The 27,599-nt window shown below is 40.7% G+C and overlaps 1 protein-coding gene across 2 annotated transcripts in view; it reads left to right on the forward strand.

Annotated features, from left to right (window-relative positions):
- agap3 (ArfGAP with GTPase domain, ankyrin repeat and PH domain 3) overlaps positions 1–27,599 on the forward strand; it is a 117,379-nt gene that overhangs the window by 72,285 nt on the left and 17,495 nt on the right. For both annotated transcript variants that reach the window (XM_065954168.1, XM_020649565.3), the window contains exons 9-13: positions 73–156; positions 4,420–4,524; positions 6,292–6,463; positions 12,409–12,558; positions 18,466–18,621. In XM_065954168.1, the coding sequence (XP_065810240.1) occupies positions 73–156; positions 4,420–4,524; positions 6,292–6,463; positions 12,409–12,558; positions 18,466–18,621 (667 nt within the window). The remainder of the gene's footprint in view (positions 1–72; positions 157–4,419; positions 4,525–6,291; positions 6,464–12,408; positions 12,559–18,465; positions 18,622–27,599) is intronic.

Raw genomic sequence — 27,599 nt, forward strand, 5'->3', positions numbered from 1 at the left:
CAACAGCTCCCTCTCTGCTTTGCCGTCAGTGTGTCGCTGCAGTCACTGACTGATGTTCTTGTTTTTTTACAGTCACGGAAAGCCAGTGAGCAATCAAAGAGCGTTGACAGTAAAACAGACAGCATAGGCAGTGGAAGGGCCATACCTATCAAACAGGTAAGCCGTTTTTTCTCATTCTTACCCTACATTCCTCATAGTTAGTTGGGTAAGTATGCTTCTCTCCTGTCAATAAATGTGCTGTTCTGTTTAACGTTTATGTGTTATAGTTTTAAGATGGATTAGCCATAGAGTCGTATGTGATTTGGCTCATGTGTTACTGTAACCACTAGATGGCGACATAGGACAACATAACAAATTACGTCATTGCAGTGCAAGCTGAGTAGAGGTACAAGAGGTACAAGGGAGAAGAATGCTGGTGGTTTAGTCAAAATAGGATTTGGTAATAAAGCATAGATAATGCACTCCTATCAAATTTAACTTATATATGGGTTTTTATACTTTAGAAGTACGTTGAGCTCAATTTCGAAGGGAAGAAAAATCCCAATTTATTTCACAAGCGTAATCAAAGAGCTAGTTTAAGGATGATTTGAAAAAAAAAAAAAGAAGGAATATATATTTATCAAATTACCTTACCTGAAAATGGGAACACTACTCAAACATTTACATCGGTAACAAGTGTCACTCAAGAACTCAAATCATTAAAGTCAAAATTGCTATATTGGCTATATTGTTAATTACAGTCATTTGTGTTACGTTAAGGATTGTCAATAGATTTTGGAGATGTTTTTTTAATCTTGCATTTATATTGTTATAGCTCTAATTAAAAAAAAAAACACTTGCTCCCTTTGGAAATGTTATCATCACGTGTGGGTGTTTTTTTTTCTCATAAAAGTTTATTCATGCATATCCAGATTAGCGATTTTGACATCTAAATTAGATTCACTTCAAGATTTAACCTAGACGGTTTATTATCATAGTAGTTTTTACAGTTCAGTATATATTATTACGTTATTATATAAAATACTACACACCTTAATCAGAGTCCTTTCTTGCTAGAGAAGATGTTCAACATTTGAAAGAACTGTGCCTACAATTTTTTAAAATTCAGTTTTTTCTTTCGTATATCTTCATGCATTGCTTTAAGCAGCAGAGCACTGAATTACACGTCTCAGATAGGATCATTTCTAAAGGTCTCGACTGTAACCGAAGGAGAAGTAATTGACACATTGGTTAGTAATCACTCGTGATTATACGAGGGCTTTTGAAAATGGGTCAGCATCCTTATATTATCCTCTTTACCTGTAAATCATAGAAGATAATGTCCTTTTTCTTAGAGTGATGAACCAGACCTTCTTATTCCTTTTGGAAAATTGCCAAGGCTTCAGTCCAGCTGAAATAATGACAGGGTGATGCTTCCAAGTCCCCTCGCTCAATCAGAAAATAATGCTTCAGGGAAACGGTTTAGCAGAGACAGTATTTGTCAGTCGACCAATCTGTCACTTTTAATTTATGTTCATGTAGCAATCGAACAAAAATGTTCATTTTATAATAAAACTTATAAAATTATTCTGATACAAGTTTCAATAATGTTTTTATTTGTGCTCAACACTACCCGGAAAAATCTTGAGAATACCAAAAAAACAATTAAGCCATTTTGAATTTTGCGGTGGGCAATCAATGAACAGAAAATATCTATTTCATGTCTGTAGAGCTCTCAGTTTTCATTCAGATCAGTGCGATTCCCTGCAGAAAAGGGCAGATCTGATGAGTGCAGGTGAGCAGGAGGTTGGGTTTTCACAGATTAGAAAGAATCCCCTCTGAGCAATCTTTACTGTAAACTCCCCCATTCCTATCCATTACACTCTGGGGAGCCCCTCCTCTGAAGTCAGGGGCCAGTTTCCCTGGGTATCATGGCAACTTTTGACAAGATACCCCCCCGCCCCCCCTTTTTTTTTAATCTACAAAGGCTTTTATTTTGGTAGTGGAGGGGGGGGGGGCTGGAGTTTGGCTTTACAGATGTGTGGAGAGAGGGTTGGTTGGGATTTGGTGTGACTAGCTGATCTACAGGCCAGTCAAATGCACAATCAAGGAGATCAAAGTGTCAATGCTTAATTACCACTCCCCTCACCCCCTCCCTATAGCCAAATTACACAACCCCCCCTTCCTTCTGCAAACCCCCCCCACTCCCATCTATAAAAATAGTGAGGATAACAATGCTGTCACTGCTGAGAAGCAGCCAACAGCTTCTCAGCAGTGACTGCATTCTTGCCCCATCATAGACCTCCCCCCAAACTCAACACACAGACACCAACACACACTTTTTTTTTCTCCTCCACGGTCCGTCACAAAGGGCTGGCCTATCAGTCAGCCGCAGTGGCGGGATGCAGCTTTTCTCCTGGTCGACTGACAAAAGAAGAGAAAGACACTATCTCCTCAGTGGAGATATCACAATTGTGTGGACACAGAGAGCGTGTCTGACCAGCGGCCTGTTTCCTTATGTCGCACAGGCTGAACATCTCTTTATATGTTTGTGTGTGTGTGTGTGTGTGTGGCAGTGTTAAAGGGCTCCACACATGCTGCATTTTGTCGTCAAACCATCACATAAAGAGGACAATCCAAAGCGGAAAACAGTTCGGCAATTACGATAAATTATTTCATATGTTTACCAAGCCTCTAATTACTGATATTGAGATGATATGTCATGGCCATAATGATCAAATGATTAAAGAAAACAACAGAAAAATGAGTCTCCAGGTGTAAAGATGTGCACATTATTGTCAAAGTATTTTTATTGATCTGCTTCAAGGCTCTGATGAATATATGAATCTCGGCACTGATTGCGTGTATAGATTTATTTCCGCTTCAGTAGGGCCACGAGATGAGCAACATATTTGCTTGTAAAACATGCATTATAAAGTTGCCGGAGGCCCTGCGCCTGGGTCATTTACTTTGTATGATTGGGGAGCCATTTAAAAAGTGTTTACATTTCTTTTATTGACTAAATTGAGAGGAGTCTGAGCAGTCAGCAACTTATCGATTGAACACATTCTTTTTTCATTTTATTTTTTCATAAAAAGTCATTAAAAGTATCAATAGTTACACAATAGTTAACCAAGGGATTCTGCTATAAAACAATCACAATTGTTCTCTGTTTAATTTCATAATTCAATTAGAGTTTAAGTTTGATCAGGTGCTTCCCACAAATTAAATTAAAGAGAATATATTAACATGTGTAGACAGATGTTTTACCTTTTGCTCTCCCTCTGTGGGTGAATTTTTATGACTAATTAATTAAATTAATTGTTTGTAAAAATGTATCGCCCAAATTAATGTATGATCTTCAGCAATACACAAAACAACCTTGATGCTCATGTGTTTAAATAGGGGACTATGTTTCATTTTAATAGAATACTCTGTAACTTTTTTTCTTTTAAAAAGTTATTACAGGTAGATATATTCATTAGATACCAAGAAAATCAAAATGTTTAGCCCCAGCATGCACTACTCGCCCCCCTCCAGATGAAACAGGGCTCGGATTAGGATGATTGTCGGCAAACAGCCTGGTGCCCGGGTCACCGAGGGTCAACTCTTCCTGATGTGTTAATCAGGATTAAAGCCTGCAGGATGGGCCTGGCTAGCAAAAATACTATCCCTTTGACCCCCCCCCCCCTTTTTCAGCTCACACACACAGACACTCACACAGGCCCTGGCTGTAAAAGCACAAACATTGCCCCGTCTTAATCCCCTAATTAAGCGGGCCCCTCCTCACTATTTAACCCCAGAGAGCCTCCTGGCCCTTGCACTCAGCAGCGTTTGGTCACCTCCAGCAGAGGAACTGCATTGTTTACCAGTGGATTTATTCAGCAGATAAGGAAACCATCTGAAGCCTTAAAAGGCCCCCGTAAGATAAAGTAGAAAAAAATAAGAGCGGAGTGGACTTTGAAGAGGGGAGATCACACTCCCTAATCCCCAGATTGAGAGGTCTTCCAGAGTTCAGCATGTTATGTGAATGAATGCAGGGTGGAGGTCTGGCAAATTGGATTGTCTCTTTCTCTCTGAAGAGTCTCTGTGACAGAGGAACTTGGCCAAATTTCCAAGGTTCAAATTTCACAATAGAAAAACTAACATATCAAAGAAACAGATAACAGATCAGAAAACAAATAATATTTAAAAAGGGAGGTTTAAGGGGATTAAATTGCACATAACGACTTCCAAGTTGGTTCTTAATTGTCTCCTGAAATTATCATTGTTTGTTTTATTACTCACCGCAAAGTAAATGCTCATTGTAGCTGCCGAAACAAATCTGTAATAACAATAATAACACTGTTTTATGGTAGTTAACATCCATTATGGCTCATATCCTCCACCATGCTGCTCTGAGAGGAGCAGATGCTCACCGTGATGTCTTGTCTCTTACAGGGAATCCTTCTGAAGCGGAGTGGCAAATCCCTCAACAAGGAGTGGAAAAAGAAATATGTCACACTGTGTGATAATGGCGTCCTTACTTACCACCCCAGTTTACATGTAAGTCCAAATCCCCCCCCCCCCCCTTTTTTTTTTTAATTTCTGCTCCTATTTATTTTCCAATCGTCTTTATGTGTTTGTTACACTACTGTTTGTACTTGAGGGTGCTACTGGAGGTTTTAATGCAGGACGTATTCAACCACTGAGCACATTTCACTTGATGCGATTACATTTACCACCACTGCTGCAGCAAACTGGATTACAACCATATAGGCTCCAGATTTCTACAGAGACATATAGCTGTATATAATAGCTATATTAGCTAACCCTTGGCTTTGAGCTTAGTATTAAGAAACAGGGCGTCCTAGTGGTCATCGCTGCTCCCCCTGCGGTGCACATCATCGATGCCGGCTAATGGAGACATGGCTGCGCTGCTGCGTGCCTGCCGCGCCTAGACTCCACGCTGGCTTGTATTTATAACGGTTCTCACTGCATGGCAGCAGAGCCTGACCAGCCTCCTACATCCATCTTTGTCAGAATCCCGCTGTGCCGCTAATACCTCTTAAACACTCGGCTGGCTGGCAGCAGACAGCTCAGGAGCCCTGTGCCACTGTCAGAAATGCCCGTCTCTCCCGGAAAAAATCCTCCCATCACTCTCTGATTATCTCAGCCCCGTGTTTGAGATTGTAAGGCAATCGCATTGGTCAAAAAAAGAAAGATTTCAGCAGCATGTTGCCTCTAAGTTTGAGCAGAAGCCCACCAGTTAGATATGAACCTTGTGTGTGTGTGTGTGTGTGTGGCCGTGTTGCACTGACAGTGTGTTAGTAGTTTAATTTACAAGCGGTTATTAGCAGAGCAGTGCTGTGCTACAGTGATGTATGTAATTGACTGAACAGGCTATCTCTTGATCATTACAGCTATTACAGGTCATCGGGGCAATCTATGAATCTATGAATCTGTTGACTTACAGAGAGAGGTGAAATAAGGGAGACAGTTGCATTAGCGCGGGAACAGCTCGAGCTCATTTTGAGCAGCGGAGCAGAGAAGGAGTAAGAAAGGGAAAACAGGGGGTGAGAGTGAGATTGAGGGAGGCAGAAAGAAGGAGGGAGGCAGAAAGAGTGGAAGAGGGGAACCTTTAATTTCGCAGTCAGCCAAGCCATCCACACAATCACCTTCTGTTAATTCTATCTGCTACATCAATTAAATTGTTTGTAGAAACTAATTGAATGTGGCTTAATCACACATCTTAATAGCTTTGCACGCTTCGATCTGGCTGTTAATTCCAGCAATAAAATGAAATGAGAGCGCTCACTGGGTAATTAGTGAGGAGGCTTGGGAAAGAAATGAGTGCTTTATGACACGGTAATAAAGCAGAGGAGCCGGTGGGGGGACAGCAAAGGCCGAGCTCGCCTCTATCTGGGTGTTTTTCTGCTGAGTCCAATGATTTTCACCTTGGCTTCCCACATTTGGGCAGTAGTCGTTTTAAACCAAATCAAATGCCCAAATTGAAAGTGAAAGAGACTGTTTGCATTCATTAAGCCTCACTTGTCGCTATTAGGAGAGACAGTGTGGGCACAGGTGATGTATAATGAATTTACAATCATTTCTTCGCTATCGCACACCCCTAGTGGACGGTCTGAGATGAGTTATGACTAATGGGGACGGAAATTGAATGTCTCTAAATTAGTTTTTCCTTCATAATTCCTGGATTCTTGTTGGTCCGCTGTGCATAATCACTGCTCGGGGTTAAAGGAAATATTCAGACAAATACTTGAACAGAGTGCAGACCAACCGCAACCATTTTTATGTTCTTCCATTTTTTTATAGGACTACATGCAAAATGTGCATGGGAAAGAGATCGACCTTCTGAGGACAACTGTCAAGATTCCCGGAAAGCGACCACCTAGAGCGGTAGCTACTGTTGCCCCCACTGCTAGTCCAAAAACGAATGGGCTGACCAAGGACCGCAGCACCTTGCAACTGGGCATAGGAAACACAGGTAAGATTACCTGCCCTCTTTATAAGTTTGCAGACCTGAGCTAGACATTTAATGTGTTGAGCTAAATGCGCTAGCAAAGAGATTCATTCATAGAGTTATGAAAAATTGAACTTCTGCAAAAAATTTGAAAAACTACGATTGATATACTGTTTTGATCGGAATATATGATTTATTTTTCGATATTTCTTTTAAATCAAGGTAGGTCTAGTTGGTGTGCTCTTACATAAACCTAAAATGTTTGTGGAAAGGAACACACATTGAAAACATTCAATCATATTTAAACTCTTAAAACATTTTCTGGTGATTTATCCAGCTCATAAAGATGTAATATTAAACAAAATATTTTGTTGATATATAGGAAAACAAAGGATTGTGTACCAATAGGAAATAATGAACTTGTGTGTAAACAGGCAGGACTTCATTTAATTTAATTTCATTAGTGCAGGTGTAAAATATATAAAATGTAATCATTTCTGGGGACCTGTGAAGAGGATGTCTGTGTCACTTTGAAAAAACCTTGTGTAATTTTTTAACCATCCTGCAGTCATCACCTCCTCCTCATCCTGTCGTTCTGTAGTACTCGCTGTGCACAAAGCCTCTCCATTTTTTAACTGTAGTTGTAATAAATACCACATAATAATGATAACTAGATTCTCTTATTTCGGTAAATTTATGGATGATGGACATGGAGAGCAAAGAGAGATTGATCATATTTCACATTCCCCCCAAAAGAAGAAACAAATTACAGGTATGATATGTAATGGTTACTCAATGAGTCTTTCATTACTGTACTCATTTTCTACGTCCTCAATTTGTGATTAATCACACAAATGAGTCCCAACAGGTTAATTATCTACTTACGGTATGTTTGTTTCATGCAAATTAACCTCCTTATAGTATACACACAATGATGACTTAATGAGTGTCTATGAGAAAATCTATTAATTCTCTAAATTACGAAGCAGGGCATTAGAAGCGATGTATAAACATTATGCCAATATTTAAGGGGGGGAAATGAAAAAGGTTTCTTTTGTTGCCACTGTGACACTGACCTAGTTATTTGTCATACTCTTTGGTAGTTGGAGGGTCACAACAACAACAAAAACACTTTTGGTCCCGAGCTCAGAGCGAGGGTTTCTCAACCTTTCAAGTTTTAAAAATAGAGCTCTTCTCCCAACGAGCTGTGCCACCGGAGGCTGCAGAGAGTCTGGCATGCTTACAGAGGGGAAGCCGGTGATTGGATTTAGGGGTTAGGATTAAGAGTAATTAATTCTAATTAGCAAAGCTATCCCCAGAGGGAGGCGTGGTCCTTTCATTGGCTGTGAAATGGGCAGAGTGTTTCCACCACACAAGCTAAGGCTAACTGGCTGAGAGTGGGGTTCAGAGCCAAAGATGGGTCAGCAGGGACCATTAGCACTGTCCAGACAGGTTACTGGTAAACCTGGCCATGGTGCTGCCACCGCTGAACAGGTTAATCAGTCAAAAGCAGGAAGATGTAGGAGTTTACAAAGCAGAGGACGTTGCATAGAGGTTTTTTTTTTCTAAACTCCCAGACTTTTGACCTTGAGTGGTAGGTTAAGGGACATGTACAATGGATAAACCATATTTAGGAAAACCAGCATCAAATAGTTTGTTTTCCCTCTTCGTTCCTTTTTCTAACCCAATTATGTGGTTTCCATGTGTTTGTTGGAAAAAGACTCCTCAATGAAAAATTCCCAACATTTTCAGTTGCCATCCATTTGGGCCTCAAGGAACAATGTGAGAGAGATTTGCGTTAATCTCCACTTATGGAAAAGAAAGGTTATATTCACATCAGGTCTCTCTCTGGGTGGAGGACCCTCTTCTGATTATGTGATCGGGATTTTGATTTCATTAGACGTGCAATTGATGAAGGGAACAAAGGAGTAATTTTTCATTCATGGCGTCCAAATCACAAGCCTTGTCTGTGCCTGTGGTAATTCATTCATTCCTTAGATCTAAAGACCTTTATAATCACTGGGAGAAGAGGGATAGGGACGGAAAGGAGGAGGGGGCGGCGTGGATGAGGGGAGATGGGAAGATGAAGAGCAAAGGCTGAGGAGACAGAGAGTAAATGAGAGAACGCATGCGCCCACGAGTTTGCCGAGCGGCCAGGTTTAATTCCTTTCGCTGGGTGCTGAGCGGAACCGTTTTAAATATGATCCTCCGTGTTAACACACATCCTGCCGTGTCACCGGCGACAGATACATTGTATCAAAGTGTTAATGGGCCCAGTCACTTTGAATCAATCCAGTGGGGGAGAGCGATGCATGAGGAAGTGTTTCTCTCATTCCCTGTTGGAACTGTAGCACAATTTGTCACCAGATTTAATCTAAAGCAGAGTAAAACCAGTAGTCTCTGTTCAGAAATACCTGCCCTCAGCCAGTATGAAACCACCGGTGCACTTTTATACAGTTCTGTTCCCAGTTTTCTTGTCTAAGTATCCTCCCTGCACACTGTAAAAATAACACCATCATTCAGAAGTGATGTAATATGTCTCATTAGAACCAGATTATAATGGCTATTTTGCACTTTTAATTACGTAGAAGTTTACTCTTGGCATTGTCTGTTGTACTCCTACCAAATTAGAAGCATTTTCCACTACTTCACCATCTTGTTGTTTAAATAATTTCCCTTTTTTTTTTTCTCTCTTTCTATGCCGCCTGACAACTGTATGAGTACAGCTTGGGCTACACATAAACTTTGTGTCGCTCTCTTTTTTTATCTGTGGAGACATTTACTTGGTATTTTTTCTAAATTTAATGTCAGAGTGTAACATAGCAGCAGTCATGGGCTGGAAATGTCTAAACACATCCTGTGACATTAAGAAACAACATTTTTCAGGCCTACATGAAGACCTCAGAAGAAATAAGATATGGTCAAAAAATTAGATAGTGACCTAAAGAAGTAAATAAATACAGAGGTATAGCTTTACATAGAGATTAATTAGAAGTTGTTTCAATGTATGCCCTTATTAAAAGTACAATATATCATGCACAGTCTTAATATGAGCGGTCTGTAGGACTTGTGCGGGGCTTGACAGCAGCAGCAATATGTAGCAGTATCAGAGGTGGAGGGGGGACGTCTGTCTGGGCGTCGGTCAGGATGATGATAGTGGATTACACACAGCCACAGATGATGTTCTGCCCGGCCCACATTACCATGAATGCTTCATTATCCCACTACTTGTACATAATGGCAACAACTCCACGGAGGGGTCAGGCCTTGTCACGGCTCATCAACCCACTGACGGCCCCGGCCTAAAGAGAAATGGGAAGCAAGGCAGCGCTGCTCCCCGCTAATCCATCGCCTCTACTTAACACCCGAGCCCCAGATAGCCTGCAGAACACACGATATGGCTTTTGTTATCACTTTATACACAGTGAGGAAGAAATATCCATAATGGTACTTTGTTCTTCAAAGTTCTCATTAATTTTAATAAAGACTTTAACAATACGATGCTTTGTTTCTAGAAGGATTCATGTTTAAATAAAATATTTTCATCTAAATGAGCTTTTGATATCAAGAGTAAGACGACTATTATTGCCATGGAATTGCTGCAGTCACTACTGAGACATAAACATGCTAATATTTTAGCTGATCAAGATTGGGCAAACACTTAATATATAAACAATCAATATTGTTTGTCAAATCTTACATTTCTAAAACGTTCCCACGCAGAAAGGTTAATATTCATCATATGTCTTTAAAAAGAACAAATTAACTCAGAAAAGTGAAACATTCTCGTCTCTTATATTTCTTTTTGTATTTTAAATCAGTGATCATCAATTGTATTCATCAAATAAGGGTTAGATATATTCAGCTATATATTAAGATGACTGCATTTATGAAAAGAATATTTTTGCACTTTAATGTTAACAACAGTGATCATGTACGTCATGTGTTTTGAGTAATTGTAACTTTAATTCACTTGGAAACATGCTAAATGTATCTGATTCTATTGGCCCCTGTTCCATATCAAATGGAATCATTAGGACATCAGTTTTCAGTTGTCAGGTCATCGTCAGTCCAGCGTAGAGCCTCTGCTGAAGCTGTAAAACACACTGGAGTCAGGCCTGGCTGCAGCCGCGGGTACAGTGCTCTTTTAATGCCACAAGCTGATTATTTCTCCACTGTAATTACATTATCCTCCCCTTTATGCAGGAGTGGTCTCTGGGGACTAATGGATACAGCCATGTATAATTCATTCATCATTAGCATCCAATTTGACAATTAGACCTGATTGTTGAATTTTAAATATCAATCCAAGTTGCAGTGTAGTTATCTAACAGTTTTTTTTTCTTCCCCTTACGTCTTTTTAAGGCGTCCAAGAGTCAAACTTTGGAAATAGTGAGATGATGATAGATAAGGTGGAAATGTAGGAATTACCAAATAAGAATGAGGTGATTGAATATTTAGCTGTGTAGATTGGGCTTTGCTACACCCAAAACTACTACTTTTGTGTTTATAAAGAATTCATTTTCAAATATTCCTTCATTTCAATGTAGTAGATATTAGTTTATATATATTAATTATATTATAAGTATCATGTATTCGTCACTCTCTGTAAAACAAAGTTTTACATTTTCTTTTCAGTACCCCCATCTCCTCCTCCTCTTCCTCCTCCCACCTCCTCCTCTGCTCTGATTTCAGCATGCTAATTTAGTCAGTGCTCCTCAGCATGATTCCCTCGCTCTCTCTCCCCTTCTCGCTGCGATTCTGCTCCCTCCCCTCTGGGACCTGAAGATTAATATTCCTGGGCCCAACAAGATAATTACTGATACTAATTAGACATGATTATGTGAATTTGATACACTTATTACTCTAGATAATGAGTAGGACATATTATCCTAACAAGCACCCGTGCCGCTTAGTTTACTTTACACACGACCCACACTCTGTATTTTCTGTTATTGTCACCTCAATCAGAAAGTGATATTTACTTGTAATTATTGAATAAAAGGCCTTGATGTGAGATACCTGGAAGATGAGAAAGCGTTGATGACAGAATCAGAGATATGGCTTGTTTTTTAAAACAATGCCTCTGTAAATATGACCTCTGAGAGTCGAAGCCATCTCTATTTGTCTAATTTAATCACATTGTTTTTACGATGTGCATAGAAAGCCTGTAAATGTGTTATTGTGTCAGCTTTCAGAGAATAATACACTTTAAATGAACTTTTCTGATGGAAAATTATCAGGCTATAGTAAAAAAAAAAAACATTTTTTTTTAGGTCATCAAAAATATTCCAAGTTGAAAAATGTCTTAAATTAAGTAAGAGGATTTTTTTCTTTTTTTAGAATAAACCTCAAACAGATTTTTAAAAAAATTCTGAGACATATATTCAGGTGATGCATTTTAAAGCTAAAGCAGGGGATCCGATTGGAATCCTTCGCTTGTCTTGAAGTGTATCGATGAGTTTTTCAGGGTAGTTAGGATGTGTTGTAGCGACTGCTCGCGAACAGTTGGGAAGGACCCCACATGGCGCAGCCTAACCCATGAATTAGTAAAGAGTGCCAGGCGTCTGTGGCTCGCCTGATTGGAAGTTAGGGAGAGAACGCCTGCTGACGCCAGTGGAGATCGATGTGGCAGTCAGAGGGATGAGGCGAGATAATTAGCGTTCAGAGTGTATCTTGTTAATTAAGGGCTAATTAGAGGCAGAGGTGGAGGGAGATGGTTGTTGTGTGTGTGTGAGACTGTCTGAAGGGGGGGTTTTTTTGACAGAGGGATGTGCACAAATAAGGTAGCAGCAGCAGCAGCATTGCAGTGCTGCAGAAACTACCAGAGCTATAAACTCATTTACAACTTTATCACCTTTATTAAAGAATTGTTTTGATCTAAAGAAGACGAGCATGCCAGGTTAGGTTTAGTGAGGAAACACAAGGATACAGGATTCATTTTCTCATGTGTGTCGCTTGTTTTCCAGGTGCCCCTCACTCCAACAGCAGTTCCTCCCTCCAGACAGGCGGGTCTGTGTTTGGCAGCAGTAAAGATGGCATGCACCAACGCTCCTTCTCTGTGTCCAGCGCCGACCAGTGGAATGAAGCCATCAACACCAGTACAAGCAGCGGAGCCCGTAAGACCTTTTACATTTACATTCCCTTAATCTTGTCCAAAGACCTCTATATACATTAACAACTAAAATCAAATATCAGAACCGAGAAAGACAAGAGGGAATTAATGCAAAATAAAGGAATCTGATGCAGAGATGCGGTGTAATGGAAATGAATTCGCGTACGTTTGTCAGACACACGGATGAAGCCTCATTTTCATAATTAGGTGATCAGGGCTCTGATCGCTGTGACCTTTTTTGGCTGCTGCTCTTTGAGAGAAGCAGCACCTTGTTCACAGGAGAAGAACGGGGAATGTTAACTTTCTGCTATATTGCATCCCTGCTTACTGCCTCCCTGTCACATTGCACCCTGTCACTGTACTTGAGTGAAGTAAGATAATATATTCACCATGCATGTCACCCCCCCCCCCCCCCCCACCCCCCATTCTGTCTCTCTGTCTTTACCTTCCATCTTACTCTTAACCCCCCTCTCCTCCTCTGTTTTCCTCTCTTTTCTTCCGAAGAGGAAAATGAATGCTTTTTTGGGGGTACCATTCATCACCAGTTATTTCCCTCTCTTTGTGGTTGGCAGTAAAAAAGCACTTAAATGCACATCAACAGAATAACAGTCATTTCCATGCATGTTTGCACTCTGGTAGTTCTCATTAGCGCGGCGGCGGCTCCCCCCCTCCCCATGGGCTCCCAGGGGCCCCGGCAGTTTAAAGAGCGCACTTTACGAGCGCTGCTGGAGTCCAACTGCACGACCCTCGTGGTTCCGCAGACAAGACTGTCTCTCATTTGGAGCTGCCAAACGATCAATTCTGCCTGGACGCAGGCACTTCCATCACCCCCTACCCCCGTCTCCCATCAGCGGCATGCCCAAAGCAGAATTACTTAGATTCGTGGGGTCCTCAAATAAATGAGCATAAGTGTGTGTTGTGTATGTGTGTGTGTTCTTGCTGATTCTTTTTTTTTCTTTTTTGTTTGTATGTGATTTTTTTTTTTTCCAACGAATCATGTTTTCCTCTGTAGGAAAATGTATATGTGGGAGAAGAAAGGGATTCATAACGGATGTTTGTCAATGTGTGCGTTTGGCGGCCCGTTTGCACAGGACAGATTTTGATTCCTGAACATTTTGTTTGGGAAAATAAGAAGTTTCCATTTTCATGTTTGGTAAACTGAAAAGCCCTCTTATTTGATCATAGCTCATTAACCAGCATCCAGTCTTCAACTAAATCAGATCCACAAATTTGCTCCATTATTCTATTTTCTTCAATTATTTTCATGCTACTCTTAAGGTAACCACAAATGAGCTTGAGTGAGGCAAATGAGCTGAAAATAATGGTAGACACATTGCATCAAATGATAGATATGTTGCACGTCTTCGGGAAAGGAGTTTCTCTGTAATCAGTGCATAGTCAGTGCAGACAGTTTTAAGTCTCGGAACATCTTTTGTGGATAAAAACAACTTCTCTGAACATCTTGCCTTTATGTCTCTTTACAATTTAAAAAATCTGAGTTATCACATTAGAATATGTCGGCAGCGTGAAATGTGACTTGACTCTCCAAAAACACGAGCCTGATTGAAATGCGACACTCTTATCTTCCTACCTAATGTGCCTTCAATAATCAATAGAGGGTGTTCCTCGGTGAAGGGTGCTCATGTTTTGCCATTTGAATTGACTTGAACCAAGCCCAATCACTCCATTATCCTTGGTGAAGGTTGCAGGTTAACATAAAATGTGATTCTGAGATGCAAAAACTGTAGATTGATGATTCAGTAGTGAATGAATGCATCTTAGCCAGGTAACCATTTCCATATTATTTAAAGAATGTCCTCATTTGTAAACCTATTGAGCAAAGGCAGAAGCACAGATAGTAACGTCTCTTGAATATTGAGCGCAGATTTTTGATTAAATCCCGGCCCAATTTTTCTATTGCTTGCATTCATAAGAACACGCATTCTTAATGCGTTGGGTGCTTGTTTAGATTCAGCTCTCCTTGGCACACCTCAATCTCTGAACCTGAATTAAAAGCAAGAGGCTCAAACAATGTGACCGGCTCGCTGATGACAAGAACTTAAGTCCTGCTCACAGTGTGAGTAATGTCATGTTCCCAAAGGCAAAAGATTACAGTAGATCAGTGTTCCCCCTCATTCACTATTTAAATCAGCATTAACCTGTTGTTGGAGATTTGGGTCATTGCTCTCATGCTGAAACAAATGATTGTAAGGTCAAATTCAATAGATTGATTGTGATGTTCAACAGAAGGAGACAACAGATCAACAGACAGAAACATTTCCTGGTCCCAGCTGCTACATTTTGAGTAATTGCTACTTTTCTTTTTCATAAATAGATTTTTTTGTTGGACTTGCAAGTCTGCAATTAGAAACATTGTTTCAGGCTCTGGGAAGCTTAGACTTGACATTTTTTAGGGAAAAAAGGGTTCCGAAAATAATCTGAAGTTGATCCAAATTACAAACGGATCATTCTGCACCTATTCATATTTTGCCCATCCTTAGCCTCTCTATCCAAATCTGCATCCCTGTCCTCCTGATTACTTCTTAGTAGTCGTGAGTTAGTTCTGCTAAATTATTTCTCTCCTCTAAGTTTGCGTATCAGGACGCATGTAGTTAATGCACAGATAGCCTTTTCCTGTGGCACTGTGTTTTACACCTTGGCCTCCCGATGTGAGGGTGATAGCATGTGGGGCGTTTGATTTCTACGCCAGGCCGTAATGAAGTTTGACATTTAGTTTGGAGAGAGCAGCAGAGCGCGATCAGGCCTTGATTAGTACGCTCTAATTGAGGATAATAAGGGGGAGGCGGTGATTGTTTCTAATTTTTGCCATTAATTGCAGCCGTTGGCTTTGATTGAGGACAGGCAGGGCTGCCATGTCAAGGGGCCTGGTGGAATCATAGTGCTCCTCACCCGGAGCCTCTTGAATAACAATGAAATGACTCCCCTCCTCTTCATCGCCTCCCCCCCCTCAGCCTCTCTCTCTCTCTTTCTTTCTCTCACCCTTTTTTTCATTCTCATTCATTCTCAGTGTGACATTGGTAAAGGCAGGAAGCTGTTAGCAGCGCCCTCTTTGTCTCACCCATAGACTTCATCCTGAATCATGTTTAAACTGTAATCTTCATGTAGAAGTGTAATATGCAGTAATCACAGGTTAGGCTCATACCTATTCAGCTGCCCAGGTCATGGTGGCTGAGTGGGAAAGAGACTCCTGATCCCCAGGGTGCTTCATTACCCAGCCTGGTTCTGATGGCTCTCATGCACACTAACAGCTCGCTAATAACCAAAGTGAACACAGAATAAGTCCAATTCTGACTTGATCATTCTCTACTTAAGAAATATTGTCTTGTATAGTTTGGTCCTGAAAACCACAGAGAGTCAGGAGACTCTAAGTTATAAAACCATTAGGATTCAGGTGCTTTGATATTATTCCTCAGAGATGTGGACTGTAGTATTATCCATTTCCTGCTCCTATGCCGTCATGTTCCAGAATTCTTAAAGCCTAATTTGTGCATGATAAGGGAAGAGTACCTCCCAATATATGTTTCAGGTGCAGGAGGTGCACGATGAGCAGACCCAGGGTCATTTTCCACAACATTAAGGGCAGAAATTGATAATTAGAGGTGTTTATGACACGGTTGGGCCCCCGAGGGGCAGCCCTCCCCTTTAACCTCAAGCGACATTAAACAAATGCTGGCTGTCACGTCGGAGGCAGGTTGGAGCGCAAGTCTTCCCTGCACCATACGGAGCCGTGCTGGCAGGACAGACGCTGGGATGGAGAGGGGGGAGGAAGCAGAGGGAGGGGGGGGGGCACATGGAGGACCCCTGTGCCCCCAGCTGTCTGAGCCAGCTAATGACTCGTCTCAGGGGGGCTGTTGTAAGAGAGCAGGGAAATTGAAACAGACGCCTCGACTAGGGGCTGCTACATGTGTGGCTGCGTGCTGCCATTCAAAACACACCAGAGAGCCTAATGTGTGTAGGCTAGCACAAGCCCCAGTGTTGTGTTTATTAATAGGTAGTATTATTTTCCAAGTAGAACTTGGCTATTTATGCTAAAATCTCAAGATTACTTGTCTTCTAGTTCTTTAATATTCACTTATCTTCTTGCAAATTAAACATGGCAGCAGTTCTTATTCATTTGTATTCATGACATTATTGTTTGTATACATCCCCCCTCATTAAGAGGAATCACTAAGTTAAGTGCAGAAACATTGTGTGTCTCAGGTGATGTCTCCTATATTTTGCCCACGCTCAAGCAAAGCATCCCCGGGCCCTCAGAGCTCCACTCTCCCCCCACGTTAGCATCTTCAATCCCCCGCTGAGCCCATCTTACTCCTCCAAGACAGCCCCATCTCCCTAAAGGTAATGACCGAATTAGGCCTAATGTTGTACACTGGCTAATGGCACAGTGCCGCACATTATAGTATGTGCAACTGGCAACGACAACAGCAATAATCCCTGAGCCCCTTGTCCTCCTGCACTCCACCCCTGGGGCTGGGACGGTGCACAGGGAAATGAATGGAGTTTGCCACACTACAATGAGCTTTTGATGGGAGACAATGGAGGAGGCTGCCAGCACCACACAGGGTGGTAAGAGGAGAGCAATATGGGGCCCATCTACCGGCCCTCCCTCCCTGCTTCCCCCAGGCCCCTGGCCCCCGCTCCCAGATTCATAATGGCATCCGGAGGGGGAAAGAAGGGAAAGTGATGTCAAATGTCAGGAAATCAGAAAGATGGCAAGCTGACATCCCCCTCCTATCGTCCCATCCCTCCTATCCCTTTGCCCAACGGTAGCACAGGTTAATATCACATTTATAAAATCACTTACAAGAAACAAAGCCGGCTCTTAGCCCCCTGTCACTCTCAGACAGTCATATAGAGAGCTTTGCTGCAGGCTAACTTAGGTAACCATTTGTTCACTGATGGCCCCGTACCTGTCCTTCACTCTGTCTAAAACCAGAGCGACGCACTTACTTTTGGAGCACTCAAAGCCATTTCCAACTCTGACAAACACATTTTCAAGATGTGACAAGTCTACCTCTACTTTGCATGACACTTCCGATAAAGACTACATCATTTGTTATTCATTGCTCATTGTCAGTACACGATGATACGATTTGGTTCAAAAGAATAGTTTAATATTTTCCAAATCAGCCATTAATATTCTACAAATGTAATGCATGTAATGATGTTTATTTTTAATTTCATACTTCTGTCTTTATACTAGACTTGTAGCTTCAGTTGAGAGCAATGTTTAATTAATAGCAGACTTATAAACAGTCCTCAAAAACAATCTTGAACCGGAGCTAACATGATTCTATAATGCAGTGTCATAGAAATTCCTAGATCATCTTTCATCAAGTAATTCTTTTACTTTAATTTGGACATCCGCTCAATCGTCTGTAAGTCTTGATGTTTATTTGATGGTTCATCAAAGCACTTAAACCAACCAGTAGACTTTTATTTCTACATCTCAGTTATTTTCCTCTCAATGGTTTGAAAGTTCAAGCACTCAGTGTGATGATCTTCTGGGAATATTCATTCCATTCATTTAAAAAATGTCCAATTTAGAGTCTCATTTCTTTAGATGCTTCACTGTTGAATTAGCCTGAATACTGTTTAGTGTTTGAAACTTTGAGGTGATCTGGACTATGATTTTGTGGGATTGAACACAACTAAAAACCCCTGTTATGATGACAGAATAGTAGGAATATCTAAAGACTTACATATCATGCTGTATTAATTTGTCAGTAGCTAAGGATTGCAAAGTTGTACTCTGTCAGTATTGACTGTAGCTTTCAGGCTGATGCTGTAACAATGAAACTTAAGCTTATCTACATGAGCAGTGATACACTTTTTTAAATAAACATATAAAGGATTAATGTTTTTTTTTCTTCTTCTGTGTCTTCTTCAGCCAATGGAATGAGTGATCCTGCAAATTCCAGTGTGGGCAGCGCCACGAGTCCTAAACTTGAGCCACCTCCTTCTCCGCACGCCAACCGCAAGAAACACAGGCGGAAAAAGAGCACGGGCATCACCAAGCCAGACGGCTTATCGGCAGGCAATGAAGGTACAACCCAATCACTCTGATACTGCTTTAGAGTACCAAACTTTCTAACACAAAGACAGTTGACTATGAGACTAGCTAATTCTACAACTAACTAATTCACCTACAGGTTCTTTTTGATGCAACAGCTCTTAACACTAAAATGGTCCTCAAATATGTACATGAAATACCATATATCCACCACTTTTTATTAAACTGTCCTCATGGTTTTCAATATTTCACAGGTAAAGATTGACCAATGCTTAAGTACCAACATCTTTCAGTGTCCACGATTCTAAATAACTGTAATGGGTGGACACATGCATGAATTTGCTCTTCTTTTGCAGATTTTCTCAAAGTAAGACAAATATTTTCATACATTATTGAGGATTATTGAAACCTAACTTATCTTGAGAACTGAGCTCATTTTCCGATAATGCCATTATAAGTAGGTTTGTTCAGACGTGTCAGAATAAGCCTTACATCTTTTTTCAGCATTGAGGATTAAATCCCATGGACACTTTAACAATTTATTAAGACCACAAAAATGTTGTGTGTGTGTGTGTGTGTGTGTGTGTGTGTGTGTGTGTGTGTGTGTGTGTGTGTGTGTGTGTGTGTGTGTGTGTGTGTGTGTGTGTGTGTGTGTGTGTGTGTGTGTGTGTGTGTGTGTGTGTGTGTGTGTGTGTGTGTGTGTGTGGGGACACAAGTGAAGGATCCTTGGTGCTGTTCAGAGTCAAGTAGCTGTCTTAAGCAGCTAGTAATTAGAGATTAATATTACTAATTAGAAAATGAGTTATTTTCTAACATGTTGCATATATGATTGAATTAAAGGCGTGCTGTCATAAAATAGCCACACACAGACTTACAGATGCCAGATGACTTGCAGCCACAAATCGGATATGTAGTCTTGTATATTCTGCAGTGCCGTACAAAAATGTGTTTGGTTTAGTATCTCTATGTGAACCACCCCCCTGCACACTGCACACTCTCAGCCCCCCATTTCTTTCACCGCTGTCTGAATGGCCTGATCTCCAGAAGCCGTGGCCCTCCTCAGCAGGGGAGTGGCAGTCAGCTCTCCACCCAATTAATAATGATTCTCCGGCCCAATGATGAATGGAGTACCCTAATTGGATGGCATTGTGAAAACACTGGGACGCATTTCAGAGGCCATAAAACTGATGTCACAAGAGCGGGATGATCAATCAACAAGATTGATACGCTGGATAACAACAACAATGGCATTGACGCCTCCTAAATGGGGCTAAGCATTTATAATCATTATACTTTTTTATCATGGTCTTTGACAGCTTCTCTTTAAAGTCTGAATGGGTCTGTTGACCACATTGTTGTTCAGAGGGAACATCATCGCCATCTCCGAGATAAGTGCTGTGAGATAAGTGTTGCTGTTTTTTTAGTAGGAGTATTTCGGGGAAAGTTAATCCCAGATCTGATGATTTTTTTTCTCAGATCTAACCTGAAGAGTTCAGGTACAGAAGCAGTGTACAGCTCCCAGCACACTTTTTGAGTGTTATATCCATTTCTTGTGTTTTATTTGACATTACTTAGCTCTTAATGGGGCTCTCATGGCAGAGCTACACACCCACATTAAAGCCAAGAGTGACTGATGGCTGGCATTATCAAACAGCATCAAATCTCATCAATAAACGCCTCACACCAGAGTAATGGAGTCGAATTGCTCCTGGACTTCATGAGGAGAAAATCTAAGGGTAATCAAGACCAGGAGGAGGCAGATTCTAAATGTGTCTCAAGTCGTCAAGCACGCACACTGTTTTCTATCTCTTTCATGCTTCTCTTCAAGCTTTTCTATTAGCATCACCTTGTCTGTTCTGCTGAGTGGTCTGGAATACAGACGTATCGCTGCTTAAATATTGGATTCATCCAAGTCTGGAATAGTCGCTGTGTCTCCTGTTAGAAGAGCAGGAAAGAGGAGAGGAAGGAAGAGGAGGAGAGGAAAGGAGAGGTGGGATCCTTGAATAAATTGCTATCAGTTTATCTCATTTACGGGGCAATCAGAAGTGTGCAATGCAGGCTGAAATTGAATTTTAGTAGTTGTGAAGCATCATAAATCAAAACAGCGTGCACGTCTTAAGGTGAGGAATCATTTTGGTCAACGTGAGACGTGCGGGAAACGGTTAGTGCATCATTATTTACAAATATGGTGCAGAAGTACTTAGCATGACTTAACTAAATGGTGGCTGAAAATGGTGAAAATCCGAGACGTAATTTACATCAGCTTCATTATTTTGGGAAAAAGAGGCTACATGACAGACAATTATTGCAGAGAACTAGTATCTCTTCAGCAAACTTCCAGAAAGGCTTAAGCTAAATTAATCTATTCTCTTGAATGTTTATCGAACTAAAGCCATATTTAGATAAAGAGAGAATACCTTTTTCTGTTCTTCCCTTTATGCACATTGGACACAGTCCCTAATATGGTATGCACTGTCAGAGCTGTGCAGTGTAATGAACTTCTCATGTGCTTAAAGAATGATGCAGGATGCATGGCGAGACAACTGACAGCCCCGTAATGTGTTTCCCAGCAGCCGCCCGGCGACGAGCTTTCTCGGTGTGTCGCTCGCCATAAACCCACTGGAAAATCGATGGCCGATAAAGAGTTGTGTTCAAGGGGAGCCCCCTCTGATTAATGCAGACTGTCAGGGAGCATCATTAATGTATTTCTCTTTTAAAGAAAGTGTATCAAACGCTCATTGTTTTGGAGGTTTTCAGCTCATCCTCTCGTGAGCGTGGAGAAGAAGTTGCAGGGATGGAGAGAAATAGTGACAGGCTCTTTCTGGATTCTTCAAGATTTATGGAACAAGATGTTTATTCATGTTAAGGTCACAGATAACAGGGGCAATACAAGAGCCAAGTGTTTGCTTTAAAGGCTTTGAATTTGTTCTTTATTTTTTCTTTACATTACAAGATCTGATCTGAAGCAGCTTATAGACCCACATGAAATCAAGACGTTCTTGTTTTTTTGTTTTTTTAACATAATTGCAGCTATGTGAGATCTAATGAACTCAAATACGCTTAAACTAGTATTGTGAAGGACTGGAATCAATTCTCTTCATTTTTAATGGTTACATTTTCTAATCAAATCTGTCTTGAATTGGTTTATAATCCACTTATTCTAATGAAAGGTTCAAAAAACAGATTTTAATCAACTAGTGTTGTTTTGTAGTTCAAATTGATTGAGTTTAAAGTGGTTGGAAGAACTCCTCTACTGGGTTGTAATAGCAGTTAGAGGAGGATTGGGAAATTAATTGTTAACTCATTGTCACAGTTGCTGGGATATGCACTTTGGAAATCACTGGGAATAAAAAAGACATAGTAGTACTAATTAGTTCAATAAGAACAAAACATTGACTGTAATGTACACAAAGTATTTCGAAGAGGTTTAATGCAAACATTTAACTTTAATCGCACATGATGACCTCAGTAACATGTATGACACACATGTTTTTACACATGCATGAAGAGCTTTAATAGAATAATGAGAACAGCTCTTCTGATTCAGAACTATCTTTAAGTGAACACTCGGACTGAAGAAATATTAGTCCTGTAAAATTACATTTATTCCACTACTACTTACTCTAAATGTAATATTTTGTTTTTTGATATTCAATATTTAATAATTAGAATTGGCTATTTTATATATTATTTATATAAGTATTTACCAGAAACCAAAACTTTAAAGCTCCTGTGAGGCGTTTTTTAGCTAGTTGTGATAGCAGACAGGTAGATGTGACTATTTCTATAAAGTTACTCTTTATGTCTGAAACAGCTGCCATAGGGTAGGTATCAGGCGATGATTTACAGCTCGCTGCAGAAGAATACTTTTTCTTTTCTTACATTTTTGCTCACAAAGATTCTTAATCATTGATATGTTTGACTGTTAAATGAAAGAAGGATTTTTTAAAGGTTTATTTTGGGGATTTTTATGCCTTTAGGACAGTGGATAGAGTGAGTGGGGAATGATGCGTGAAAGGAGCCGCAGGTCGGATTCAAACCTGGGCTGCCTGCTTGGAGGACCATAGCCTATGTATATATGGGGTGCAAACTAACCACTAAGCTACTGGCGCCCCAACAGGATATATTTTTTTTAATTAAAAAAAAAACTAAATCATGTTCATTACAAGATCAGCAGAGATATCATATACCACTTTGACCACTGCGGTCGCTTCAATTAAAACAAACATAAAGTTCCTCACAGGAGCTTTAAAGGCTAAGAGACTGTTTTATTGTCTTCATTTGTAGTTGATTATTTTTCCCTAACTTTTTTTGTTCATGTCTGATTTCCTTTATGTCCTTTGTCTTACTTTGACTCAGTCCTGCAGCTTTAAATCAGTGTTTTGCTGTTTCTGACTCGTCTTCAGATTAACCGAAAACAAGTGATCGAGATCCTTTTATGCCCTCAACACGTTAACCGACACTGACTGTTGAATTGAAACTGAGTCCAATCCTATACATTGTCAGTCCACCTTAATCTGGAACCTTTTGTCCCGCACCTTGGTAAACGAAGGGTTAATATCCTCTGGAGTCCAGCTGAGGATTAGGAAATGGAGGTTTAACTGCCTGTGCTAATGGTGGGTGTTTATCTCAATACTTTGTTTTGTCACTCCCCGACTCGCTCTCATTTCCGAAAGCTGTCCCTGGAGCCTCTGCTGTTGTAATGGCTTAGCTTTCTGAGCGCCACAGTACGGAGGGAAAGGAATAACAAGATTCTCATTTGGGCTCCATACACACTGCCCACAGATACATGTATAATTGGCCCTGTTTTCATTCTGCTCTGTTGTTAAATGCACTAGCTATTAGTGTAGCCGTATTGGTGCTGATTTCATGTGTTTGTTTATTGTTGGAAGGTGTGTCGTGCGCCCTGTTTTCGCTGGTGCGTGTGCATGTGAAAGTGTTTTAAAGTGTGTGCAGGAGCGTGCGTCAGTATGTGTGTCAGATAGATAAAGAGTGCGCTCTATCTCTCCCTCCCTCCCTGCTCTCTTCTTTCGGAGTTTGGTCGTGGTTCCCCTGGGGCCCCTGTCGCAGTAATGGCCTGCTCCTGATTGCTCTGATACAGGTTAGGAATATTGGCTTTAATGATGTGTAAAATGAGCAAGCAGTGCCTGTGACATTTACAGATGGCACCGCCTTGGCCTGTTCTTCCCAACTGCTCGTTAATTCACAGGAACGGCAAGCACTTCTTTAAGTGACTGCCTGATGCATGCATACAACGCGACACAACAAAACAATAGCTCACCTTGTGCACCTCGTCATCGTTTCAGCCAACTGTTCACACGAATGGATAAAAAGGGTAAACCTCAAGGCTAAAGACTGTTGTAAGTCCCTTCTAAGGGTTCGTCCGAGCATTCTCCAGAGGTCTTTGAGAGGCTTAGACAGAATAGATGCTGCCTGCTGTACAGACAGCACAGCTGGGCTTCGGCATTAAACCCCTGAGGTGCTAATCTGGTCCACAGGTCCTCGGTGGTGCATCAGCTGCACAGGCACAGCAATAGAGGAATCACCGTCCTCAGGTCACCCTCCTTTCTCTAGTGTTCCACTTTAATTTTCAGGTCAAACTAACACCCTTTTAATGGTATTTAAATGTGATGTACACTTCTAAACAAGTTTAAACACAGGAAAACATTCTGTACTCTGATCTTTTATTAAAGCGAGTAAGTAAGTGTACTGTAAGTATCACAGTAATTATATGTAAAATTCATAATTTTTTGTCAGTACTGATCCATCAAGTAGTATTTGGCCAGTGTATGAGGCTGATATGGTGCTAATACCTTATACACTGTTTAGTATTTAAGCCAGGGGAAACATTTAAGGAATGTTATAGTGCTTTCACACTTGCCAAAAACTTGCCAAGAAGAAGCTGTATGTGTGAATGCAAACAGCCACATTTCTCGTTCGGACTTCACCCAGAGTTTCTCCGGCCAGACCCCCACTATTTTTTTTCTGCAGCAAGTCTGAGTAGGATGATGTGAGAACGCAGCAGGATATTCTACGGAGAATTCACCTCGAGCCAATAGGAGGGGGGAGTGACGTTTATATACTGTGACTGCTGCATAGAGTGTATGCATGCGACCTCTACGATCTCCGTGCACATAATTTAATGGCTACATTACGTTTTCTGTTTGGCAGTTTGTTGTTCTCCACTCTTTTGTTGACATTGTGATTCCGTTAAAATACACGTAGCATTGATATAAAGGCAAATATTCTCATTATAGCTTTGTATAGTGATTCTGTTTCTCCGTCCGCTACTTCCGCGTTGTGTTTTTATGTCATGTCTGACCTCAGGAGGCCCCCCCCCCCCCCCCCCCCTTTGTGAAGTACATATGTGAACTGTCAGGTCAGGAGGACATCCCGAGCAGTCCTCCTGGAATTTTCTAGATATTTTCAGGAATGCAAATGTGAAAACTGCTTTTTTGGGGGGGATAATTTATGTTGTTGGAAAGTTACAACGCATTTCAAGGTGTAATTATAATAGAAATGATAGAAACTGTAAGCTGACAAGAGACCTGGCCTGGTGGCTGGTGCGTGTGCCTAGTGTGAGGGGTCTATGGTCCTCTGGGCGGGCGGCCCGGGATCGGGTCAGGCCTTTGGCTCCTTTCGTGTCGTTCCCCCCTCTCTATTTCATCGATTTCTGGCTCTGTCCAAGGACCTGTCTTTAAATAAGGACATAAAAACCCCAAATAAACCTTGTTCGTGATTCAAAGGACAACGCTTAAGAATCTGTGTTTGTTATCCTCGGCAGTGATTCGTATTTTTGTAGTTTGTCATCATTTGTTTAAATATTTGAAAAGTAGCTGAAAACTATGGCTGTCACATGAAGTAGAGATTATACCTGTATTTCTTTCCCTGTGCGATGAAAAGATGTATTTAACATGTATTTTTGCACACAGAAGCCATCATTTATGATTGGCCAAACATTCTGCCCATCAAAGTGCTGCTTTGTTGCTGAAAGAGGCCTTCATGTGTCTGATAAATAACATTTATAACAGAGAGGATCCCAAAGAGTTTAATGATCAGTGTAAATGGCGGACTAAGATTCATATCGGTATCTGTTCCTTCCTCTTAGTACCTCTGTGGTCATTATAGTCTAATTTCCTTTTTATTATGCCATGTTAATTAAGGGAAATCATATTTGGCTCGTTCCTCACACTTTGCTCCTACGTTGGCTTTAAATTGTGTTCTTTCTGTCCGCCCACAAGCAGAGCTGTGTTAATTTATTTCTAATTGGCAAGAACTTGTTGATTGTGGGCTCGCGGATAGATTTGGTCAGGAGGTTAATGCTCATGTTAATGTGACAAGGTGATTGCTCCTGTGCTCGCCGCGTGCCGGCTGCAGCCGTTGAGTAATAACCGAAGCACTAATGGCCCTTTTACAAGCTCATCATGGCAGGTGCCTGTAAGATAGCATCAACACCTTTGACACATTGTTCCTGCTCAGATTTACACTGACCCCCAGTATCATGCTTACATACCTATATTAACTGGCTGATAGAGCTTGATTGTTACAATGTTGTCAGCATTAAAAAGTAATATAAGGGTTCTGGGGCTGCACGTAATGACAATACCTGGGTCACAAATAAAAGTTCCTGCAGCACATGTTCCTCTGTCTCTTTAGTGGCTACAGTATGTCTCCTGTGTGCATTACTAGGCATGGAGAATTAGATTTGTTTTCCCTTGTATGCTCATCAGTTTAAGAAAGCAGCCATCCGTCGCTTTTTTAATCTCCATAATGAAAGTGTTTTAATGCCTCCAATTTATTGCCTGGGCAGCCAACAGAATAATTAGCTTTGTTCAGGTTTTTTAAAAAGATGAAAACACAAGTAGAAGCGCTTCTGAGTCCCGGAACCACATAATATCAAATGCATTAGTTAATGTACCTGAAGTTCGGAGAAGAAATATTGATTTTTGCTGCATGTAGTCCAATGAATCGTACTTTTTCCCTTTTAGTCCTCGCATTGGTTTCTTTAAGTTTTGATTCATCAGTAAAAGATATACAATGTAATCGGGCATCTCTGCTTTAGAACACATACATGAAGACTTTTTCTGTGGGTCTAAATAAAGAGGGTTTTAAGCCTTTATTGATTCTCTGTGACCTGTAGTCGATTCCACAAACTAAATCAGATAATTGAAGTTGGTGTCGAGCTAATTGGATTATTGCTTTCACCCTGAAGAGATGATCCTCCACCACAGCTCAAGGAGTGCTACATTAGCGGCATCCGTCAGACGACTGTCACTTACCAGCACAGGGATGTGCCACACGGCAAAGAGGGTGAATTGTTTCTGAAAATAAAGTGTCAAAATATCCATGAATATATGGTCTGTGTTGTGATCTTATCATCATCATAGTGGCATAATTTAAAACCCATAAAGAGTTAATTTAATATCAAGTATCTACTCATGCATCAAAAGTTAGACATTAGAATTATAAATATATTTTTGTACATTTAACATTTTGATCTTTTTAATGTTTCTTCTATTAAAAAATAATGACAAAGCTACGCGGGAAAAACATTTCCCTTGTGTCTACTTGCCTCCAGTCCTCCAAACATGGTTTATGCAAATGAGCTGACTATTTGCATAGACATAATTAGGTAATTACAAATCATTTGGCTATGAGCTCAAGCATGTGCACAGACCAGAGACTTTACATTGTACAGTACACAGTTAATGAATTGCATCCGAGCAGCAGAGGCACTACAGCATGTGTTGGAACATATGTCGTGTCAGACCTCTCGTTTGAGAATGACAGGTGACATTTCCATAAATCTCCTTTAAACACAAAGAGGCGGGCAAAACACGGCAGATTCACAACTCATTTTAAAGAGAAATAAACAGGTTTCATGATATCAAAAAAACAACAACGGTTATACATGTTGTTGTGCACTAATATATTGCATTATGGTTGCAATTTGCAGTATATTATTGTATGAAACCCTGGACAAATTGTCAGCTAGATAATTGAGATTATAA

This window comes from Labrus bergylta, chromosome 4 (assembly GCF_963930695.1).
Source record: "Labrus bergylta chromosome 4, fLabBer1.1, whole genome shotgun sequence".
Classification (NCBI taxonomy): Eukaryota; Metazoa; Chordata; class Actinopteri; order Labriformes; family Labridae; genus Labrus; species Labrus bergylta.